Source organism: Gorilla gorilla, chromosome 21 (assembly GCF_029281585.2).
Source record: "Gorilla gorilla gorilla isolate KB3781 chromosome 21, NHGRI_mGorGor1-v2.1_pri, whole genome shotgun sequence".
Lineage (NCBI taxonomy): Eukaryota > Metazoa > Chordata > Mammalia > Primates > Hominidae > Gorilla > Gorilla gorilla.
In genome coordinates this window covers 23954220-23972116 of record NC_073245.2, presented here as the reverse complement: position 1 = coordinate 23972116, position 17897 = coordinate 23954220, and the positions used below count along the sequence as shown (strand labels likewise).

Genomic DNA, 17897 nt, shown 5'->3' with positions numbered 1-17897 from the left:
GCACAATAATCTATAAAGCATTCTTTCAAAAAAATTTAAACCCAACTCTGAACAAACCTCTGGATTTAACTACCAACTCATAAGAAATAAAGGGGACAGAGGAACATGTTCAATGATACCACAGAGATGCAGTAAGCAAAATTCAAAATATAAAAAATTCTGCAGGACAGCCTAGTGTATTCAACAAATAAATTATAAGGGAGGAAGGAAAAAAGGACAGAGAAAGGTAACTATAGATTAAAAGTGACTTAAGGAACAAATCAATTAAATGCAATATATGGACCTTGATTAGATCTTGATTCAAGCAAATCAATTGTAAAAGAAAAAATCCTTTATGAGACAATGGGAAAAACATGAATACTAAATGGATATTTAATTATATCAAAAATTAAATTTTAAGTTAAATTTTAAATGTGAGAGGTAATAATAGTATTTTAGTAAAACAACAAAAATATGCCATCTTTTAGAGATACATACATATGCATACACACAGATACTCATTTATAGATAAAATTTATGACATATGTGATTTCATTCAAAATAGTCTGAGGGAAAGGTATAGGGAGCACTGGTATAGATGAAATAAAATTGGCCACGTAATAACTGTTGAAACTGGGTAATGGATGCATTGCTACAGTCAGGCATTGCTTAACAATGGGAATACGTTCTGAGAAAGGTGTTGTTAGGTGATTTCATTGCTGTGCAAACATTGTAAGGTATACTACAAAAATCTAGATGGTATGCAGTCTATACACACCTAGATTATATGGTACAGCCAATTGCTCCTAGGCTAAAACCCATACAGCATGTTACTGTACAGAATACTGTAGGCAACTATAACACAATGGTAAGTCATTGTGTATTTAAACCTACGTAAACACAGAAAAGGCATAGTAAAAATACAGTATTATAATCTTATGGGACCACCATCATATACGCAGGATGTCAATGACCAAAACATCATTTTGTGGCACATGACTGTATTCTAGCTTTACATATATTTATAAATGCTCATTAAAAGTTTGGAAAAAGAGGCAGGTGCAGTGGCTCACGTCTGTAATCCCAGCACTTTAGGAGGCCAACATGGGCAGATCACTTGAGGTCAGGAGTTCAAGACTCGCCTGGCCAACACAGTGAAAGCCCATCTCCACAAAAAATACAAAAATTAGTCAGGCGTGGTGGCACGCACCTATAATCCCAGCTACTCAGGAGCTCAGCAGGAGAATCGCTTGAAGCCAGGAGGTGGAGGTTGTAGTGAGCCCACATCGCGCCACTGCACTCCAGCCCGGGGGACAAAGTAAGTGAGACTCAGTCTCAAAAAAAAAAAAGTTTGGAGAAAGAATTGTCCCTTGTAGATTATTAACTCTTGAGGCATTCTTATTTAACTTACGATTAAGCCCCACCAACCCATAAGGCACCATTCCAGGTGCTAGAGACAATACAATAGGAGAGACAAGAATTTTAAAATCCCTACAACATAGCAACTGGCAAATGATATTGAATTATTACATAATTGGTAACACAGAGGAAGAATTAGAAATATATAAGTCTAGAGATTAGCTAACAACAGTTAACAAATATGAACATAAACAGCAAGCAAATTATGTATTTAATGGGTTTTTCTGGATGGGGTTTTTGTTTTTTGGGTTTTTTTATTTTTATTTTTTGGTAATCATCTCCCATTCTTTCCTCTTCCAATCCATGGCTTTCCAATATTACCAAAGGGGTAAGTCAAAATAAAACTTGCTTCCCCCTTTCCATATAAACACTGAGTTTGTGTTCCTTGGCAATATTTTGTTTCCTTTTGTTTCAAGAAGGCTTAAAATCCAAATTGTTACAAATATATTTGGCTGCTCCCCTCTTTTTTATTTAACTTTCTACTGTATTATAATAACAAGAAGCATTTGGTTAAATAAATCTGAACAAAGCAAGAAAAAAATTAAAAGCAATAGCTCAAGAACTATTCAAATACTCAGGAATATTTAGGCAAAAATGGTCCTCTATAAAAACATAAGTAATGATAAGATATTAAATTTAAAACTGATATACTGTCCTAACCCAATAAATATTGTTCATTTCCTATAATTAGAAACTAAGTGACAAGGAATTATAGACTTCTTTTAATACTTAGTTTAAAATCCCATATTTAATAAATATCAATACCTACTTATACATGTATAAGCAATGACTTAAAACGTTTCAAACATAACCATATGTATAGTTTTCCTTTATTATTTTTTGTAAATTTATATTTTTAAAGGATTTTTAAACTGTTAAAACACTAAAACTCTCTTGACTAATATTTTTTAATAACTGAGCACTGAATAGGTAACAAGAAAAAGTCATATGAAAAATGTGTATTGTATATAAATATTTACAAATAATACTTGTAAAATGAGCCATTCCACTTCATGAAAAAGGAAGAGGCCAGTCACCAGTTTCTGGGTCACAATAGAGAGAAGCAAGTAACATTTCAGGAAAAATAGAAATATAATTTTGATCACATCACCTTGTTCCCCATGGAGGACTTTCAAGTTTAAAACAGCATAAGGGGGAAAATAAGAAACACACAGAGCAATTGTAAACCACTTATAAAGCTCATATTGGGAGGCAGGATTAAACATGCAGTATCTTGTTAGAGGATAACTATGTTAGGTGTTATTCTATTCAATGTATTCTTTTCTAATTTGGGGAACCTTTACTACAGGTTGAGTAGTCCTAATGCAAAAATTCAAAATCCCAAATGCTCCAAAATCTGAAACTTTTTGAGCACCAACATAATGCTCAAAGGAAATGCTCACTGGAACATTTTGGATTTTGGATTAGGAATGCTGAACCAGCAAGTATAATCCAAACAATCCAAAACCCCAAACACTTCTGGTCCTATGCATTTTGGATAAGGGATACTCGACCTGTAGCCATTTAAAAAAAAGAAGAAGATAGTGCTGCTGCTGAAATATTCAATACCAGTTGCTTATAAACAAAAAAAGAAATTATTGAGACTCAAACATGAAGAGGCACATAGCCACAGGTAAGACAGGGGACCAGAATTCTGTTCTCCTGATTTCTAGCCCTGTATTCTTTTCATTACACAGCACTCTCCTCTCTTTCAATGATGTCTTAACCAGACCTTTTTTTTTTTAACCTTTGTACAAGATTTTATTAAAGGTCTTTACAGAGCAACAACCAGACTCCAGAATACAGCTGCCAAGGAGACCCTGTTACACTGTGGGGACTGGCTAGGGCAATGCAGGTGGCTCTGGCTTCCCACCCTTCTGTTCTGAGACGGGGTGGTGGGCAGCAAATCATCTTTGGGTTCCATGATGCTCACGTGATCAGGCAGGGGCTTCTTAAGGCCAATCTTATCAGTTTGGAATCAGACCATTCTTAAAACAACTTGCATTTACAGAAGACACTGGGCAGACAGGTCAGATGTGCACATCCCAATCAGCTTGTCCAATGACCCCATTAGAACGTGGGGTAGAGCTGCTACCCTGCTTGCCCAAGGTCACACGTTTCCAGGCTATGTAAGGTCTAAAAGAACCCACAGCTTTTCACTGCTAATCCCACATGCTTTGCCTTTCTAGAAAAACAAAGTTGTGTCTAAAACCCAAATCCTCAGGTCAATGTGTTATCTTCACAGACACCAAGGCCTAATCTTTCCCTTAAGATTTTATCCATAGGAATTCCATGCTAGTCTTTATTTTCTGGGCCCATAGTACCCGGTGTAGTTCCATCGATCTAAGACCACAACCTTTGAAATTAGCACGTTTCAAGTCCATTTCATAAAGTCTTTCTCAACTGTTAAGTACCTTAAGAAGCACCGTTTGTCTAAACTTCACATCCAGATCATTAATACCAACAAGTGTTAATTCAAAGACAAGCATATTAAACATCCATTAAATCTATTATGTTGTTTTTAGAAACTTTTTCACGTACCTTTTTAATCCTTAAAACTTCCTTTATATTCTAACATAATCTAGATTCCCACCAAATCATAAAGACTTTGAGAGTAAATTCTGTCATACCATTACTTTACATACAGACATAATAACACATCATACAAAATATATTCTCTAAAATAATGAGAAATGTTCTTTGGTTTTTCTATTTTTCCTAATATACTCTCTTTCAGCTGTATCCCCAATCCTAAAAATAACATAAGATAATTCATCATAAATGAACTTAAAGCAAACTCAAAGGGCCACACCACCAAAGCAGCAAATCTCTAATAGCATTTGCTCCAAGAACTGTTACAGAATAGAAAAAATAAAAAAGGACCTGTAAAAAAAGTACCATATTATAAATGTGGTATATTTCAGAACACAAATTATGTTAATATACTTTCCTAAGTTTAAAAAACACCGTAGGTTACTAAAAACAAATCACAACCAAACAATAATTTCAAATAGCAAAATAGTAATCTCTTTATTGAACACCAGTTATTCATTTCTGTCAACAATTGTCCTGAAATGGGAAAAATATCTACCTAAAAAACGTTCCGAGAAACTTACCATCATTTTGGCCCTTGCCCTTCATCTCCTCCTTCCATGATAGAATGCTGTTCAGGGGAATATAGTCTCTTAGGTATTCTTTGCGTCTTTCTTCTAAGGTCATCTTCAATAAACGTTCTTGCAAAATAAAAGCAGAATCTCCATTTGTATTTAATGTTAAACATGAGAATTATTTTTATACTTTAAGTATTAACCAAGTTAAGCTAACAAAAGAGTTGATACAGTCCTGAAGAACACAATGCAAATCCAGTGACTCCATATTTAAATGTTAAAAAATGTTAAATTTCATATTACCAGGGGAGAAAAAAATCAAAGCCTGATGAAGACTCTCTTATGATAGTCCAAGAAATAAGTAAACTCATTTACACTTTCAATCAACATCTACAGTTTACTATGGGCCACGTGATATGCTGGATAAGTGATATGGTTTGGATATATATCCCCTGAAATCTTATGTTGAAATGCAATCCCCAATGTGTGACGTGGTGTCTAGTGGGAGGTGATTGGGTCATGGGAGCAGATCCCTCACGGCCTGGTGCTAGCCTCAAGACAGTTAGTTTTCGTGAGATCTGGTTGTTTAAAAGTGTGTTGCACTTCCCCCCAACCCTCTCGTGCTACTGTTCTTGCCATGTGAAGTGCCTGCTCCTACTTCATCTTGCCCCATAAGTAAAAGCTCCCTCTGCTTCATCTTGCCCTGTAAGTAAAAGCTCCCTGAGGCCTCCCAGAAGACCTAACAGATGCCAATGCTATCCTTGTGTTGCCTGCAGAACCATGAGCCTATTAAACGTCTTTTTTTTAATAAATTACTCAGTCTTAGGCATTTCTTTACAGCAACTGCAAGAACAGTCTAACACAGTAAGATACAAAATAGTATCTATATAAATAAAATGCTAAGACAGGTATGTACAAATAGTAAGAGCACAAAAAAAGGCAACCACCAAGATATTTCCTCAATTGCACTATCAATTTACTTACAGCTTTGTGTAGATATATAAGAACTGCTTTAAATATATATATCTTGATGATAAAATGAAAATATTTTACAAATTGCATCTTAGAATTAACTAGAGTGGATGTCATTTATAAAGAACTCACTATGGTCAGGTACTTCACATGTATATCTCATTAAAATAATCTTCCTAATAACTCATAAAATTTATAGTATTATTATGCCAATTTTGCAGATAGGGAAATGAAGCACAGCAAAGTAGTTTGCCCAAAGCAAGAGAGGTTTCAGGAAGTGAGCCAAAATTAAAATTCAGAGAAACATCTCCATTAATCAAAGACTATACACCCTATGTTATTTATTCCACTGTACTACACTACATTCTCAGGAAAACTCCCCGAAAAAGATAATATGTATGCTAGTTCACGAAGGACAGGAAGAATTTTGCATGAAGAGGTAAAAAGAACATTTCAGACTAACAAAACAATGTAAACAAAGGAGGTATGAATACTATAACTAAATGAAGCTGCAAGATATGGTACGAGAAGAGGAATGGCCACAGAAGTGAAAAGTAGCCGGAAACAAAAGTAAAACAAAACTGTACAGGGACTTGTATGCCATTGTGAGCAGTTTAACCTTTATCCTATAGACTACTAATATTGAAAGTTGATTATGCATTTCCCAGAGGGTGTATAAACAACCCACTAGGACACAGGAAAACATGCAAATAATTCTATTTACATTCGTTTTTAACCTAAACAAGGAAGAAATATTTACCAATATTCAATGTATAAACTGACACTGGCTTCTTCACTCTGTATGTCAGCTTTCATGTCTCCCATACCATACCAATGGTCTCCACGACGTAGAGAGTGAGAGAGAGAGACAGTTATTTCTCATACTCTGCAATTCTCTTTCAGTGTATCACAAGGTATTGCAGTTTAGATAAATGGATGCAGGGATAGTTAGTATCTAGTTTAAGGTAATCTAACCTTCACAAAATAACCACTTTAAAAGACTATTTCACAGAAATAAACTACAGAAGTATTAATGTAAGCACAAGTGAACAGAAAATGGGGAACCAATATTTTTCCCACTCCTATAACTAGAACTTCAGCCATATTAGGCGACAAAAAAAAAAAGGTATCTTAATCAGAGGTGACATATTCACAAAAATTGAGTTTAAGGTACCTATAGGACATTGAAGAAGTTGAAATCAAGAATCTGGAAATTTAAAGAGTGGTCTAGCCTAGAGACTTTAGAAAATATAACCTAAAATTCTAGTCCTAAAGGAAAAAGAAGAGGGAACGGAAGGAAGCATCAAACCTCAAAACACAGTATTTAGGAAGTGGGCACAAATAGGAAAACGATGAAATAAATCTTAGTTGTCACCAGGGGTGCAAGTTCCTGGTAACAAGGAAACATTCAGAAAACAGAGTTGTTTTTTTCTTGAGACAGAGTCTTGCTCTGTCACCAGGTTGGAGTGCAGTAGCGCGATATCAGCTCACTGCAACCTCCGCTTCCTGGGTTCAAGCGATTCTCCTGCCTCAGCCTCCTGAGTAGCTGGGACTACAGGCGCACTAAGGGAAATACCATAGACTGCTACAGGAAGGTCAGAAAAAGTGAAAATTACTTAGCCATTAACCTGCTTTTATCAATGTGGTTACCAACAGCATGGAATAAAGAGGAAAAGTGGTTAACAGAGCTGTTTGAGTTGTAATCTAAATGGTGCAAATCTAAATGGTGCAAATCTGTAGGTTACTTAACCTCTTTATGTTTCAGTTTCCCTTCGAGGTAAGTAGGCAGGTATTATTCCCAACTTATAGATAAGGAAACTATAAACAACGTCAAATAACTTACCTAAAGTACCACAGCTAGTTAAGCAGTATAAGTAGGACTCAAACCCAGGCAACTGGTATTCAAAGCTCTTAACCTCACAATATTTCGCCTCATACAGTTTCCTACCTCATAGGGTTGTTGTGAGAATTAAATGAGATAATCCACGTAAGCTACTAAGAATAGTACTGAGCATACAAATGGGGCTTAAATATTAACTATTCTTACATGAATACTATCATGATTGTTACTACTGAATGACTTCAGGAACATTAGTTTCATTAGAATATAACGGAAATCCAGAAGACAATGAAGGACTGAGCAAAAGAAGGAAAGTGAGAACAGCAACTCCAAGTTCACGTGAAGCCCTATGAAAGAAAAGTGACTCTAAGGTGGAAGAGATCCGAGCACTGTTACAGGCAATGGAGAGGAACCTGAAGACACCAAGAAATTAAACATACCCAAGAAAGAATACATGATGGTGCAAGAACTCAAAGAATACAAGACATGGGATAAAGAGCACAAGCAGAAAGATTCATCTTACACACAAGGAAGAAAAGTCCTTCCTCTAAGATAGAACAAAGTCAAAAGGACATGTAAAGGAACAGACCAATGAGACTATGCAAGAGGATGTTAGGACTGTTCATATTACATGGCATTTATTTTCTCTGTGAATTTTTTTTTTTTTTGAGACGGAGTCTTGCTCTGTCATTCAGGCTGTAGTGCAGTGGCGCGATCTTGGCTCACTCCAACCTCTCCCTCCTGGATTCAAGCATTTCTCCTGCCTCAGCCTCCCGAGTAGCTGGGATTACAGGCGTGTGCCACCACGCCCGGCTAATTTTTTGTATTTTTAGTAAAGACGGGGTTTCACCATGTTCCCTAGGATGGTCTCAATCTCCTGACCTCGTGATCCACCCGCCTCAGCCTCCCAAAGTGCTGGGATTACAGGCGTGAGCCACCGCGCCCAGCCCTTCTCTGTGAATTAAAAAGGCAATGTCATCTCTTTAGTATAGGGGATAGGGTCTTGAGAGAACAGGAAACTTGAAGGGAATGGTAAATTTAGAATTATCACATAAAGGCAGAAAAGGGAGATGATTAGCAGTATGCCAAAGCAGTGCTAAAAAAGCTCAGATCACAAATAAAAAATTATTACAATATTACTGAGCAGGTTAAAAGACATTATGAAGCAACTGACAGTTTTTGTGAATGTCAAAAGGTACATACAGAAATGCAACCTGGCCTCTGTTGTTCCAGTTATTTAAAAGTTGAAGTGTGAACACTTAAAAACGAGATCAATTTAAAACAAAACAATGAAATAAGTTGCAATACTTGAAAATGCACATTAGTGGTTTTGAATTAGGAATCAAAATACTAGATCAAACATGTTTATTTAAACATATGTGGTCTTCAGAACTCCTTAATTACTTGTCTAAACAATGAAACATACTGGAGGCCACAAATATATATGCATTTTCTTTGTCATTTCATAAAACTTTTATTTAAAGAATGCTTCACCTTTACAATGAGTCCTTTCTCTGTGAACCAAGCATTTAAGTAGGCAGACCTATTTATTAAATGGTATACTGAGTTAAAAATATGTTTATAGAATGCCTTGACATTTCAATGAGGTAGGTAAGCCTTCCTTTAGCTTTAAAGGACAGCTGCAAAAATACTATACCATCAGCTTCCCAGTGGGCTGAAAGGAAAAAGGTCATGCATCCCATCAGCTTCTCTAATACTAACTATGGTACTAGAAATCCTTAGCTCTTCCTTGGGGGTATAATATATATTTTATATTTAAATATTCCAAACATAGACATCCTGAAAAAAAAAAAACACTGAGATATGCATTAAAGTCTTCGTATCGCAGTAACGTTTTCCTTTAACATTAAACTTCATGCAAAAATAACTTAGTTTTGGATAATTACTTTGTTAATTGCCTTATTTAATGGTGCATTTGCTTCCTTAGGAAAAAAATTGGTTATATATTCTCCATTATTAGAATAGAAAAAAAGAAATCAAGACATTAAAAAAGATTCTAAAATGCCTGCTGGTCACAGTCCAACTGTGTAGATGTTAAATGAAGGAAACATTATAACGTTATTACTTGAGGAACACTGTTTTTCTATTACGACAGAAAACTAGTTCTTAAGTACTCACTATAATTTCATCAATGATTCATGTTACTGAAAACAATGTCTATGTCTTCCACTGTTTTGCCCTCATTATCATCAATTATACAAAGCCAACATTTCAGCATCATCAATAAACATGGGCATAAATGATTTTTCAGTGCTCACAAGGTAAATCCTTGTTGAAAGTGTGTTGAAACTAAAGTAACTACTACTGAAAAAAACAAAGCAAAATTATTTTACACTACTTTATCTATCAGGCTATTATTCTCGACAGCATTTGATTTATAACACCAGAAGTGTTAGCTCTCTATAAACCCATAATTATTAAAACGTAATTAAATGACTAAACTTTCAACATTTTTAAAGATCATTTTAATTGTGTTGTTCAGTTCTATTGTTAAATCTTCCTGCAGTAAATTTGAAAAAAAAATTTCCTCACGCCTTTGTTCGTGCACTGTGGAAGCAGATCCTATATAGTGGATTCTTTTTCCACATTAATTCCCTTTCTTACCTCCACTGTTTTGCCTTCGTGTTCATAAAAGCCGGGAATTGCAATAAAAATCTACAGGTTTTAACGAACTATTAACAAGGAAATCAACTTGATACCTAGTCACCCCTATATCCTTTTGTAAAGATGAGGTACCAGGAGAAATGTGCACTACCCTCAATAGACCTCACCCTTGCTATACAGGTTTTAGTGTATTTTAGCAATAGGAGTGCAAGAAGTTTTTGCTACATTTCTGTAAATAGCTAAAGAATGAAAAGGAAAGAGGTGTGAAAAGGAGGGTGAAAAACGCCAGAGACACTCAAGTTAGAATATTACCTAACTGTGATGGGGTAAGCGGGAGATCTTGGTGGGAGACGCTGGATCGTACACTTGTGTTTCTTAAAGAATCAGTGCCACTGTCAATCTAGCTGATTTGGATAAACCTTATATGCACAAAATTCAGAGATGGGTTCATACAAAGTGACATTAGTCACAAAATCTTACTCTGAGCAACTTCAGCCCATGAATGGGGATGGAATACAGAGAAACACACTGTTGGGAGAACAGCCCATTCAGACTTCTCTGAAGGCACTTATCCTCACGGACAACACGCTCGTTTTAGGGCTCCCCTAGAGTTCCAGGTTTCAAAAGTCACGCTGCGGCAGCGAAGGAAGGAAACCTAGACAAGGGGTAAACACCCGATGGTGGGGACGCTTTGCCATTTGGGGGCTGGGGGGGCAGGGGCGAGAAGGAAAGAAATGAGGGTGCACGGAGCGCGGAGGCACAGCGGCAGCTGCAGCCTGAGCGCCCGCCGGCAGGCACGTGTCCGCGGGACACCCAGGCCGGCAGTGCCCAAGTCCCAGCTGCGGTGCAGAGGAACTTGTGCCGGGCCCGGGGCTGCCGCCTGGGGGTCCCCGCCGCGAGCGAGGCGAACGCAGCACCGCCTCGGGAGAAGGTGACCGGGTGCCGAGGGCGACAGAGAGGGGCGTGCGCCCACACGTGCGCGAGCTGCAGGTGCCAGGGGCGGCGCGTGCACGCCGGAGAGCGCGAGTGTGCGCGTGTGTACACACGGACACCGGAGGGAGGCGGCACCGGCCGGGAGGGCGCGAGGCGGGAGCTCGGGCGGAGGGCGCCGCGGCACACACAGCCTGACCCCCGCCCCCACCCCAACCCCCACCGCCCGCACCCCCAGGACTCGACGGGCCGGTTACCTTTCTCCTCTCTCCACACCTTTTTCTTCTTGTTGCTGGGATACATGTTGCCGTGGGGGTGGCTGGCTTTAAGCTGCAAGTTCCCCAGGCTCACGGGCAAACAGGGTGTGTGTGGAGTGGGAGGGGTGGGAGGGGGCACTCAGCAGGGAAAAAGTGAAAGAGGCTCCGCGTCCTGCGCTGCTCGCCGCTCGCCGCTCTCCAGTCGCCGCCCTCCTCCCTCAGCCCGCGCTCGGCTCCGGCTCCCACCCGCCTCAGCCCCGCGGACGCCGCCACAGCAGCACCTCAGAGCCTGTCAACTAGGTCACGCCTCGCGCTAACCTAACACCCGCGCAGGCACCGCCTACCAGCCGCTAGGCAGCGCCGCCTCCCATTGGCTGCACTGCCCGCCGCTCTCCGTGTTCTAGCCACGGCGCGCCCCAACTTGGGCCCCAGGGCGCACGCGCAGGCGCAGGCTCGGGCTCGACGCCGACGACGCTAGGGAGCTGGAGGGGGCGGAGCCAGGGAGCGAGAGGGCTGGAGCTGTCCTCGAGACGGGGGCGCGGCGGGAAGCCGACGCCTAGTGGGAGAGGGAGGTGGACCGCGCTTACCGCTGGCCTCTTGGAAGACTTGAGGGCGTGGCCTGTAGAGCCAGGTGCGCCAAGTGACGGGCGAGCTAGCGGAAAGCCGCCTCAGGGACTTGGAGGATGTAGAAGTGGGAGGAGACCGAGGGTCAACACGAATTGTCCGTGCTCACTCCAACTGTCCTGTTGAGGAGGATTTTTACCAGGTAATCTGATGCTTTCCTCTGGGTGGGCAACTAAAAAAGACCAAAAGAAATGAAAGTATTGGCAAATGGTTCCACACCGTATGCAGTTGGCTCCTCAAACCTGTAGTGAAAATTACAAATTTGATTGGAATTTGGTGAAGTTTAGAAAGAAAAATGTAGACTGCGATACTCAAGACGGTTTTAAGAACCAAGAAGTTGCGGACAACCAAAATGTTACATTGAAAACACGTCTTACGTCAAAACAAATCCAGATGCCTGTTAACCAGAGCCAAGTCGTCTTACTTTATTCTACCAATTGCTTAACGTTAAGACGCAGGTCCAAAAAGCTGGCTTGATTCTGGATAATACTCACCTGGCGGGTTCTGAAAATCCAGTTTCACTAAAGTCCACCACATGAGTAGGGTGACCTATAATTTAGAAGTTTGGTACCCTCCCCCCAAATTTGTTGTGTTTCTAGATATCAGATCATCTTCAAGGCTAATTGAGTGGATGTTGTAAATCCACATTTATTTGGCAGTTTGGGTACTTGTTATATATATTGGGCAAATAATTATTTGGAACACATTTTTAAAAAATAATAGAAGAGAAAAGGAAGAAAGGGGGGAGGCCCCAAAAAGAATTGTAAAGGATGGAATATTTTTAGTAGTAGGACACTCTGATAAGGATGATTCACAACATGGTAAGGTAATTTTTGTTTTGTCTTTTTTTTTTTTTTTTGAGGCAGAGTTTTACTCTTGTCGCCCAGCTGGAGGGCAATGGCTCCATCTCAGCTCACTGCAACCTCTTTCTGCCAGGTTCAAGCAATTCTCCTGCCTCAGCCTCTGGAGTAGCTGAGATTACAGGCATGCACCACCATGCCTGGCTAATTTTGTATTTTTTTAGTAAACGTGGGTTTTCACCATGTTGGCCAGGCTGGTCTCGACCTCCTGACCTCAAGTGATCCCAAAGTGCTGGGATTACAGGCATGAGCCACCGTGCCCAGCCTGTTTTTCTTTTAATGCTGTGAAATATGAAAAAAATAGATTTGGGATAAATAAAGAAGGCTTCAAGAAGGAAGTGACATTTGAGCTAGTAATAAAAATATGTACTTATTTATTGGCACTAGAAATAGAGGTCTATGATTAGAGACATTACCAGGGAAGAATAAATAAAACCTGATAATGCAATAGATTTTGAAAGAAAGGTGAGGAAGAGAAGAAAAACATTTCATAGGATGGGTAAGGTGGCAAATAGCAATGCTAATATTAAGCAATATGGGAACAGTTGCAGATTTTGTAGAAAAGATATTGACTTCTTATGTAGAAATGTGAAAGGTAAGACAAGTACATCATACTAGACACCTTCCCTTCAACAGAGAAGCTGTTTGCACTCCAGCCTGCAGCCAGTCCTTCCACATGTGCTTTCTTAGGAACATTACACTATTGATTATCTTTTCTCTCATGTCAGCTCAAAGAACTGGAACTCTTATTGTGTGAAAGCACATTAAAAGTATGTAGAGGGCATTTGTTCCAGCATTTAGTATTAATCACTCTGACAAAATACCATTATCATTCAAAACTGTTAAATATTTAACATCCCTAAAGTACCTGAAATGTGCCGTGTACCAAACTCAACTCATGCTCCTTCTCCCAGTTTTCCCCATCTCTTCGAATGGCTCCATTACCCGTTTAGTTGAAAAATCTGGAAACCTAAGCACCATCCCTGGTACCTCTTATAACTTCACTCTCATATCGAATCGGTTGCTATACCTACGCAATTTTATTGAGCGGTCTGTATAAGTCTGGAATCACTACTTTCCAATAGCATTGCAGTAAACTTAGTCTGAATTTAGCTGGACTATTGCAAAGACTTCCTAAGTGGCCTTCATGCCCACTGTTGCCCCTCTTCTGTCCATTGTCTAGACTGCATCTAGTGATACCTTGTCAGAAGTGATCACGTCTTCTCACTTCTGTAAGTCATTCAATGACTTTCTGGTGGTCTTTACTGTGGACTGACTTATGTGCACCCAAAATTCATATGTTGAAGCCCTAATCTCCAATGTAACTAAATGTGGAGATTAGGTCTTTAGGAAGTAATTAAGTTTAAATGAGGTCATAAGGGTGAGTGAGGTTAATAGGACTGAGGCCTTATAAGAAGAGGGAGATCTCTTTCATCCTCTCCTCCCACCCCCTTTCCCTGCTATATGAGGACACAGCAAGAAGGTAGCCATCTGCAAGCAGGAAGAAGACCCTCACCAGAACCTGGTCTCAGATTTCTAGCCATCAGAACTGAGAAAATTAATTTCTGCTGTGTAAAGTCACCCAGTCTATATTATTTTGTTGCATACAGGCTAATACAGTCTTTTTATAACAATTAAATTATTAAGAATGGAGTGACTATCACCTACTAACCCAGCCTTATTTTATACTATGCTCCATACCACCCCCATTCCCCAGTCTCTGATTCCAGCCCACAGAGCATCATTTCATGTTCTGGAACACCATATAACCTTTTTCTTTTTTGAGACAGAGTTTCACCCTTGTTGCCCAGGCTGGAATGCAATGGTGCGATCTTGGCTCACTGCAACCTCTGCCTCCCAGGTTCAAGCAGTTCTCCTGCCTCAGCCTCCCGAGTAGCTGAGATTACAGGCATCTACCACCATACCCGGCTAATTTTTGTATTTTTAGTAGAGACAGGATTTCACCATGTTGGCCAGGCTGGTCTTGAACTCCTGACCTCAGATGACCCACCTGCCTCAGCCTCCCAAAGTACTGGGATTACAGGCATGAACCACGGCACCCGGCCCACATAGCCTTTTAACATGTTCATTGCAACACCTGGGACATGATTTGTTTTAGCTGACTCACTCTCGTTCTTCATATTTCAACTTGAACATCACTCCCTAGCAAAGCCTTCCCTGACTCTGACCCTACCTGACCTTTGTTTGCCGTTTCCCCTTATATGCCTTCATTGCTCATTGATTTTCCTATAAAGCAGTTTGGGTTTGTTGTTGTTGTTTTGAGATGGAGTCTCACTCTGTCGCTCAGGCTGCATTGCAGTGGCACAATCTCTGCTCACTGCAACCTCCACCCCCCAGGCCCCTGGCCCCGGGGTTCAAGCACTTCTCATGCCTCAGCCTCCTGAGTACCTGAAACTACAGGCGCACACCACCACATCCAGCTAATTTTTGTATTTTTAGTAGACACGGGGTTTCGCCATGTTGGTCAGCCTGGTCTCGAACTCATGGCCTCAAGTAATCCAACTGCCTTAGGCTCCCAAAGTGCTGGGATTACAAGTGTGAGCTGCCACGCCCAGCCAACATTAAGGATCTTGAGAGAGAGAGAGATTGTTCTGGATCATGTTGGTGGGCCCTAAATGTAATCACAAGTATCTTTATAAGAGGGGCACAAAGGGAGATTAAACTACAGAAGGCAAGTGATGACTGAGCAGAGACTGAAATGATGTGGCCACAAATCAAGGAATGCTGGCAGCCACTTAGAAGCTGAAAAATTCCAGGCCAAGAATGGATTCTTCCCTGGAGCCTCCAGAAGGAGCTAGCCTTGTCTTTGATTTTAGCCCTGTAAGAATCGTTTTGGAATTCTGGTCTCTCGAACTATGAGAGAATAAATTCCTGTTGTTTTAACCCATTACGTTTGTGGTAATTTGTTATCACAGCAATGGGAAACTAATAAAAGGAATAAAACTGTAAATTCAAAACAATAAAATGTCTATTTCTAAAGTAATGACCTGGACAGACTGTAAAAGTTGGATATTTTTTGTAGGCATAATTTCTCAACTAGCTCTGTGCCTTGGATATTTTTAATATTTATATGTTTTCCCTAAATATTCATTTTGATTTCTCGTAGCTTTGAAGGTACCACTTGTGAGATGTCTGTGTTATCTGAGGTATGTACAGAGATTGTTAAACAGTCTTTGTTTGCCTTTGTTCCAGTAAATCCTCAGCAGTTTCTAACCGGAAAAGAGGATAAAGATTTTCATCCAGATTGGGAACAAAGCAGACTTGGCCCATTGTTTCTTTTCCGCCATAGCCTAGAGATACCAGCTTACAGGATGATGTCAGATCAGTTCATGTACCTTAATTGTGTTTTTACATAAGTGTAGTTTGTACCTCTAGAGGCAACATAAAAATAAGAACTTCCAGCACCCCTGAACACAGTTGAACGTGTGGACACGTACGAGTCGGACTTCTGGTCCCTTCCTTTCATGTTAGAGAGCCACCCCTAATTTCTAGCCTACCCCTTATCTTCAGCCAGAGGAATAGCAGTGGATCCTTTCCACAGCCTACATTCTCCAGCAGCTGCCTTCGTTCCGGCTTGAAAGGAACACTCTGGCAGCCCATTGGCCCAAGAGTAAGGAAATGGTTGCTTAGCAACTGACTCCTGCCCCCACCACAGTCCCTGAGAAGAGGAGCTCTTGGGCCAATCACCTAGTTTCTGCCTGTGTTACAGTGAAGAGGAGCTGCTTAAGAGAAGATGAAGCCCTTGTCTCTGTTAATAGAGATATTGATAATTCTTGGGGTCACAATTAAAAGTAAGTTTTTTTTGTCGTTACAGTTCTCTATGAGGGTCTCTTCTCTTTGCTCAAACAGCTCCAAGGGCAGAAGCCAATTAAGACTAGAAGTAACTTTACTATATCCCTAACTAATGCCATTTTTGTACAGGTACTTTAAAATGTCCAGTAAGAAGAATAGATGATAATGATAGTCTCACTTGGGATAATACTTGGGAACGGTGTGGGGGATGGGGAAAAAACAAATCTATGAGGAAACCACTACAGTAATTGTTATAAAGTAGGGATATTTAGGGCAAGTTGTTAAGTGTTATTAAATTTAGAATATCATAAAGGTCTAGTTCCAAGACTTTAAAGGAAAAATATAAGACTCAAAGAGTGTGAAAGATCTATAAACATGCTTTTTTAAAATATTTACACAATAACAATTTCACTTCCAAAGTTTCAATGTTTCCTAAATAGTTACTATCTGAAAATGGAAGTTATTTTCCATCTTGTTTCTTTGGCCATTTTTTGAGTTACTTTTTACCCAATCCTCATATAATGTGCTCATGATAAATTCAATTTAAGAAATATGTATTTGGTTCCTGCTTGTCTAGTGGTTAGAATTCAGCACTCTCACTGCCACAGCCCAGGTTCAATTCCCTGTCAGAGAAAAGAAAAAAAAAAGAAATATTTGGATTTTACCCAGAAACGTAAGATTGGTTTACCACCCATAAATTAATCAATGTAACAATCACATCAATAGAATAAAAGACAAAGATCACATGATCATTCTAATCTAGTAAAAGCATTTGACAAAATTCAACAGGCTTTGTGATAAAAATGTGTGACAAACTAAGAATGGAAGGAAACTTTATCAACCTGATAGAAGATATCGAAAACCCAAAGCTACTATATTTAATGGTGAAAGACTGACTGCTTCATCCCTAACATCAGGAATAAGACAAGGATGTCCACTTTTGCCATTTCTGTTCAACATTGTACTGGAAGTTCTAGCCATGGCAATTACACAAGAAACAGAAGTAGAAGATATCAAGCTTGGAAAGAAAGAAGTAAAATTATCTGTATTCACAGAAGACATGATCTTGTGTACAGAAAATCGTATGGAATCAACTACAAAACTATTAGAACTAATAAATGAGCTCCATAACATTGCAGGATAAATACAAAAAAAAAGTTCTATTTCTATACAGTAGCAATGAGCAAACCAAAAATGAAATTAAGAAAGAAACTTTATAATAGTATCAAAAATGAACTACTTAAGAATAAATTTTACAAAAAAAGTGTGAAACTCATATTCTGATGACCACAAAAATTGTTTAAAGAAGTTAAAGAAGACCTCACTAAATGAAAAGACTTCCCATGTTCATGAATTGGAGAACTTAATATTGGTAAGATGGCAATACTCTCCAAATTGATCTACATATTCAACACAATCTTTATTTATTTGTTTATTTATTTATTTTGAGATGGAGTTCCGCTCTTGTTGC

General features: G+C 39.4%; 2 protein-coding genes across 19 annotated transcripts in view; one reads left to right on the top strand and one right to left on the bottom strand.

Moving 5' to 3' along the window:
* MACROD2 (mono-ADP ribosylhydrolase 2) overlaps window positions 1-11478 on the bottom strand; it is a 2087937-nt gene extending 2076459 nt beyond the window's left edge. For 3 of the 5 annotated variants that reach the window (XM_031004864.3, XM_055373554.2, XM_063702178.1), the window contains exons 1-2: window positions 11130-11452; window positions 4515-4631 (exon numbers count right to left, since the gene is read on the bottom strand). In XM_031004864.3, the coding sequence (XP_030860724.3) occupies window positions 4515-4631; window positions 11130-11175 (163 nt within the window). In that variant the 5' untranslated portion in view covers window positions 11176-11452. Of the gene's footprint in view, window positions 1-4514; window positions 4632-11129 lie in introns of all 5 variants that reach the window. The other 2 variants (XM_055373553.2, XM_019017390.4) reach the window with 2 other exon arrangements.
* Window positions 11479-11639: 161 nt separating this feature from the next.
* SEL1L2 (SEL1L2 adaptor subunit of SYVN1 ubiquitin ligase) overlaps window positions 11640-17897 on the top strand; it is a 149889-nt gene continuing 143631 nt past the window's right edge. For 12 of the 14 annotated variants that reach the window (XM_063702177.1, XM_055373539.1, XM_055373538.1 and 9 more), the window contains exon 1: window positions 16275-16425. In XM_063702177.1, the coding sequence (XP_063558247.1) occupies window positions 16368-16425 (58 nt within the window). In that variant the 5' untranslated portion in view covers window positions 16275-16367. Of the gene's footprint in view, window positions 11896-16274; window positions 16426-17897 lie in introns of those variants that run through there. The other 2 variants (XM_055373548.2, XM_055373543.2) reach the window with 2 other exon arrangements.